The sequence below is a fragment of the Nothoprocta perdicaria genome, unplaced genomic scaffold, assembly GCF_003342845.1.
Source record: "Nothoprocta perdicaria isolate Ctin4 unplaced genomic scaffold, notPer1 scaffold_247, whole genome shotgun sequence".
NCBI classification, from domain to species: Eukaryota; Metazoa; Chordata; class Aves; order Tinamiformes; family Tinamidae; genus Nothoprocta; species Nothoprocta perdicaria.
In genome coordinates this window covers 271,179-277,680 of record NW_020455474.1, presented here as the reverse complement: position 1 = coordinate 277,680, position 6,502 = coordinate 271,179, and the positions used below count along the sequence as shown (strand labels likewise).

Genomic DNA, 6,502 nt, shown 5'->3' with positions numbered 1-6,502 from the left:
CCTTGTCCACTGCAGGCCACATTTCCAGGGGAATCCTGGCAGTTGTGCTCTGCTAGAGCTCTCCGCAGGGAAGGGGACGCGTCGGTGGCCGCCGCGCGGGCGGGAGCGCGACCTACCCAGCTCCCCGGCAGCCTTGATGTCGATGTTGTCGTAGCCGCTGCCTATCCGAACAATGACCCGCAAGGCCTTGAACTTCTCCAGGTCCTCGCGGGTGAGGGTGATGGTGTGGTACATCATGGCGCCCACGGCCTCGTTCAGCACCTGCAGGACAGCATGCACGGTCAGGCGCTACTGGCCCAGACACCGCTCGGCGGGGAATCAGGGCTCCCCACAAGCTACCTCCATGCCTCAGAAACCCCAAATTATCCAAATGCTGCAGGATTGGCTCACAAAAATATCTGTCTCCCTTCCCCTGCAGTCAGGTAGTATCTGTAGTGATGCAAAGACTGGCACTGATGTTAGTTCCCATTCCCAGATCCCAGAGCTCTGATCACCTCAGAGCTCACTGGATTTACCTTAGTGGGCACCAAGAGCTTTGGTGGAACAAGCGTGGGCAGGTGGTTGAGCTTCCAGGTAGAAACTGCCCTCAGGAGCAGGGATCTGCTCATAGGGACCTGAACTGTGCAGGGCCATGGAAAGAGCAGCTGGGGGACACGTGATGGACTGGGGACATATGGTGATGGGCTGGGCCACGATGATGGGCTGGGGATGTGGTGAAGGGTTGTGGACATGGTGATGGGTTGTGGACATGTGTGATGGGTTGTGGACATGTGTGATGGGTTGTGGACATGGTGATGGGCTGGGGGACACGGTGATGGGCTGGGGACATGTGTGATGGGCTGGGGATGTAGTGATGCCTTGGCAGGACAAGGACACCCACGCTGCTTAAAACGCTCAAATAAGATATTGCCCTGGGAAAACAGCTGTGAAGCGACAAGGCCATTTATTTTCCCCAAGTGACACCTGGCTTTCCAAACAGCTCCCCTGCTCTGTGACCTGCCGCGGTTCCGTGGATGGTGGCTGCTGGAATGTGAAACGCTGTGGGGTTTTCCCTTGGAAAGAGCGCACACAGGGAAGCGCCGCGCGCAGAGCAGCGTCCCGCTCGCCCGGCGCTGCCCTCACCTTCTCGTGGATCTCCTGGGTCGACTGCGCGTCGCAGAACGCCACGGTGGCCAGGTCCTTCAGGATGGGCATCTCCACGGTGCAGTCCCTGCCGTCGAGCAGAGCCACGAGGGGCCGGGGGTGCATGGGGCCGTTCATGATCTGCGGGCGGATGCCTGCGGGCACACGGAGCAGCTCGAGGTGAGATCGGGCCCCACACGCTCTGTGGAGCACACAGACGGAGCRGAGCGCCGCAGCGACACGGGTGACATGGGGACAACCCGCACGGCCCAGACGGGAAGTTCCCTTTGCTCCAACCTCAGCCAGGGAAGTCCCTTGGGCTGGGCAGGGAGTCTGGGAGTGGAGGGCCGTGGTCACCAAAGCCGTCATGGTCGGAGGTGCCAACGGGGCGGCTGCCCCTGCGCCGTGTCCGGCGGGTGCACGCGGCAAACCCGGGCTGGCAGAACTGCCTCCGAGCTCCTCCTGCCGCGGATCTGTCCTGCATGCGGCCGCGTGGGAGTGATGCCAGGGATTGGGAGAAATGCCAGGGATCGGAAAGTCATCAAGCACCAGGCCCTGCCACCCCAAATCCAATGAAACATCCCAGCCCTTAACCCTTTGGGCTGCCTACCTGCCCTCCGCACCACGGAATCACTCTGGGAAATGAGGCAAAAGGGCAGACTTTTTTCCAAGTGTTTTCTGCCTGCCAGCACCTTCTCAGCAGCGGTTTGGCAGGGTGCATTTAAGGAAGACAGCAGGAAGAGTTTATGGGAAAAGAAATAGGGAAGGAGAGAGGAACAGGAGGGATGGCTGTGCCGGGACAGCTTCATGAGCCCTGGTGCCAGCAGGAAGGAAAGGCGAAGCCAGGCGCCCCATTCCTAGCGCCGGTGCCATGGGAAAGGCTGCAAGACGCAGGCTCCGGCCGTGCACGAGTGCCAGGGAGCATGGAGCTGCCGCCGGGAGCACCAGGCAGGCTGCGCCCGCACAGGGCCACGCGGCTGCTCCTGCCCCTTTGCTCCCTCCCCGTCCATGCCCGGCACCTCTCCCTTCCTCCTGCTGTCCCAGCCGGGCGCAGGCTGCGCCATGGCTGGGTGCTCGCTCTGCTCTGCTCCATCTCGCACCCGCCGCCTTCTGCTCGCGGCTTCGCGCTGCTTCCCAGGTGCCCAGAGCAGCCACAGGAACTTGGGAAGCTCTGAGCATCCTGCCAGGAAGCCACGGACCTCAGCCCTGCAAGGCCCTGGAGGGGTGCTGGAGCAATGGGGTGCCCTTAAAAGCAGCAAACTCCGGAGAGGCAGTGGGAAGAACAACCTGAGGTGGAATCCCCCCCAGTCCACCGGGCTGTGCCGGGCCAGCAGGACGCGGTGCAGAGGAGATGAGCCAGAAAACCCGGAGAGCTTCCTGCATCAGGCACGACAGCCCCAAGCTGGGCTTATAAATAATCCACGTTTCCAAGGGCAGTGCTTTCGAGAGGTACGGGATCCTGCTGGGAAAAAGCTGCAACGCTGCCGTTCCAGCCACACTGCGGGATGTACCGGAGCTGCCCAGTGCACCTGGAGGCACCCGCGGCCCCCGGCGCCCTCCTCCGAGCCCTCCGGCTCCCGGGATCGTGGCGAGCGCCGACCAGCACTTTTCCAAACCACGGGCTCCACGGGCTCCAGCGCCAGCCGGGGCTGCCCATCCCGGGGCACAAACTGTGTCCTCACGGAGAGCGGGGAGACCCCGGCTCCTCGGCGCTGCCCGACTGCTGCTCCTCCCAACCTCGCTGGGCACAGGGCGCCCTGAGTCTGAATGCCCAAAGGGCAGACGCTTTTCCAAGACGACCCTTCCAAGGCTCCAGCGCTGCCGCCGGATCAGGACTGCTGTCCAGGGATCCTGCTGGCAGGCTGTCCTGCACCCCAACAGCCCCGGGATACCCCTCTGCTCCCGACAACCTCCTGCGTCCCAGGGCTCAGAGYAGGGGAGCCGCGCGGAGCAGGAGCTGGACCAAGGACACGTCTCCATGCTCCCCAGCCACACAACACCCGCAGCTCCTGCTTTCACCTCCCTGTTTCTCACTTCATCTCCCGTTTTCCCCCGCTTTCTTTCCCCATCCCGTGCTGCTCTCCGTCCCAGAGCCCTCCCAGGGATCCCACCACTCTTCGAAGCTAGAATTAAGGTTTTGAGGAGAACCATTCTGCCCAGAGCAAAAGGAGGGCAAAATGCAGGCGTAACAAGCCGGGAAGGGCTGGCGGAGCGCCGGGAGCTGCTGAATACCTGCAAATCCCACTCATTTCCCCAAGATAAACACACTCAGGTCCTTGCAGCCCTGCACGGGAACTGAATAAGGAAAACAACCCTCAACGCCAACATTCAAAAGCACTTAGCTGCAACGTTCTCGCTCTTAAGGCTGGTTTACTTCTACARCTAACGCTCTACAAGTATAACCTGGAGTTTTATCACAGTTGCCTTGGGGAAAAAATAGGCACCCRTTGCATTCCCACTGACATTTAAAATAGTTTGGGGTGTAAAGATACAGTGGGCAAAGCCTGGATGGGGCGGCAGCTCCGCCAGCCCTGCCGCATCCCCTCTGCCATGGCATCGAGTCAGGCCCAGGGCCCTCCCTTCCTGCCAAAGCCTCTTTTCTTGCAGTCTTTTCCTCCTCCTTGTCCTGCTTCCATGTCTCCTGGTCCCAGGGTCATCGATTCGGAGTCCAAGCGGATCAGGGAATATCGAAGCGACCCGGCCTTGGTGGAAGCCCAGCCTCGGTGCTGGCTCTCCCGGGAGGGATACCTGGGAATTGAGTTTATTCTCCAGAAAATCAGTTGACARCATTTGCTCCTGCCTCATGCCAGGCCTGCACAGAGTCTCCTAGAGAAGCTTTTCCACCCAATTCCCAAACCTCAGACTATTAGGATGCCAACTCATTTAGGCAATTCWTTTTTATGGGAAGAAGGAGCTGGCCAGGGGACAGAACTGCTCTCCTGGTTTAATCCTCTGAATTTGCACCTTTGTAGAGGGTCAGGATCTGCGCAATGACAATTACTGCMTATCAAGAGCATTTTGAAGCTGCAAAACACTGTCCTAACTAGCTCAGAAAGAGACTAAACGCATCCTCATCTACTTCCACAGATTCTCAGGCACACGAAAGAGCACATCTTTGATTCCACAAGTAAAAAAATAAGTTCATGTATATAGACTATGTGTAGTTCATGCATAGGTTTTTACCAGCAAAAGAAAGAACAAAAGCTACATTTTTGGAATTCAGGGGTATTAAATCATTCCATTTGTTTAAATGAAATAATTTCAACATTTTTGTGAATTGCTTTTATAGGCAGTTCTTTCAAAAATCCATTAACTCTCTTGGAAATTAAAGGAATTTTGGTTTTAGAGTCGTGTCCAGTTGTGGACATTGTGAAGGAGAGCACGTGGTCTTGCCATGTGCATGTTATTCTAACCASACGAGCTGCTCTAACACAAGCTCTCTCCTTACAAACCCTGCCCAGCCCCAGCGCTCCAAGCTCGGGAAGGACAACAGAAGCTGCTCAGGGATTAACTTCCACCCACGTCCCTTTTTGGGGTTTCTGGCTGCTCCACGTTAGTGCCCTGTGTACYGCACAACCGCAGGTCTGAGGGCTGTGCTCGTGTTTCTCTGGGTAGGGTTGTGCACTGCAGCCCCATCCTCTGCTCTTCTCCTCGACTCACAACCACCACCTACGTAGCTCTGATGGATCACCAGCTCGAATGACTGTAGACTTGAATGTGTCCCAAAGACCCAAAAGGTCTCCAGGGAAAACCTGAATGACTGGACAGACCCAAAGCCTGTAGACTTGGGTCCAGGAACAACCCTGGGCAACGGGAAGGACCAAAACGTGCCTGCTTGGTGCCATCCCTAACTCTGTCCCCAACCACAACCATTCACTCTCAGGCCCCACGATGGTTTGTGGGCTGAAAGCAAGACCTCCATGGAGAGGTTGATTGCAGGGATCTCTCTGACGATTCCCCGGCCGGATCCCGGCCGGCTCTGCTCTCACAGACGACCTCTTATCCTCGGGCCGGCTCCGGCTCCCTCTTCCCTTCTCCAGCGCTAGCTCCAAGGTTCTCGCTTGGGTCAACAGCAAACAAGCACCTTCTCGTTTATGGAAACCATATTCAACATCCACATGTTAGACAATTCCTTCAATAATGGAGCTTATGGTCCCCTTAATTATCATCAGCGTTTGAAACAGCAGCACAGAAAACCCCCAMCCCATGTAATAACAGAAAAAAAATTATGCTGGAAGAGAGCTATTTAAGTGATGATCGTCCAGAAACATCTTGGCTAACCTGCTACTTCTTGAGCAAAGAAGAGAAAACCCCATCCACTTTCTGGCCTTAGTAATAAGACAAAAATGAACATTGRCAGAGCAAACAAAACCATCTACAAATACAAATCAACCTTTTCTCCTTGTGAGCCAGCGTAGCCCAAGGGATAACTCCACGACCATGCTCCTGATGCATGTATACAGCACATTTCATCTTCATTAATCTGTACAACACWCTGGCCCTGTCTGATTTTCGGATTCCAAGCACCAGCAGCTCTTCGCCCGCTGCCCCAGCTCCTCTGCAGGTTCTCCCAGCACGGCTGCCCCACTGYCCAGCCCTGCAGCAGCAGCTGGGGGGCTGCACTGGCTCCCAAGGAGAAAAGGGTGGGATTCGGGAATACGCTGGGTTCAGCGGCCCCCTTCTCRCTGCCGCCAGCTCTCCATTCGGATGCACTCGTCTTCCCAAATCAATAGGAATTAAAGAGGTGAGAGCAAGACACTGGAATAAAGCACTAAGGCACAAAYCCTTATTTTCCCTCTGTCCTGAACTGGAGTCCATAATCTCTGCATTTCAGGGGTCTTCTCCTGCGGATGTGAAGGCAGCTGAGCCGTAGCCGGGGGACAACCCTTACACACGTCCTCAGGGCACCGCGCAGAGCACTGAATTCCTGGACAAAAAACACCCTTTAAAGGATCTTAACATATAACAGGCAGAAAATGTCTTCATTGTTACATCTCTTCACTGTCACAGACAAGAAAGTCAATTCTGATGTAGGTAAGCACCGGCTACAGATTTATCTAATCATGTATACTGAAGACAGTGAGAATATTTCAGATTTGCCCACAGTCACAAAGCTATAAATCACCCTGAACTGTATCACTGTAGTAAGCCATTTCCCACTAATGGTTTTCTATATTTTATTGCTTCCATAAAATTTATCACCTATCAACCTAAGAGCTCTAGTTATATACCCTATGGTTATTCTCAATTAACACACAAAAACTAGATTTTAGCAATTTTAAAATTGTGACACGAGACCTCCAGAAGAACGAGATATGGCATAAAAAAACAGCCAGATCCTCTCCTCTCCTCTCCTCTCCTCTCCTCTCCTCTCCTCTCC

General features: G+C 55.4%; 1 protein-coding gene across 2 annotated transcripts in view; it reads right to left on the bottom strand.

Annotated features, from left to right (window-relative positions):
- Positions 1-6,502, bottom strand: part of CTBP2 (C-terminal binding protein 2) — a 34,034-nt gene that overhangs the window by 4,501 nt on the left and 23,031 nt on the right. For both annotated transcript variants that reach the window (XM_026039949.1, XM_026039948.1), the window contains exons 2-3: positions 1,123-1,277; positions 117-261 (exon numbers count right to left, since the gene is read on the bottom strand). In XM_026039949.1, coding sequence (XP_025895734.1) covers positions 117-261; positions 1,123-1,277 — 300 coding nt within the window. The remainder of the gene's footprint in view (positions 1-116; positions 262-1,122; positions 1,278-6,502) is intronic.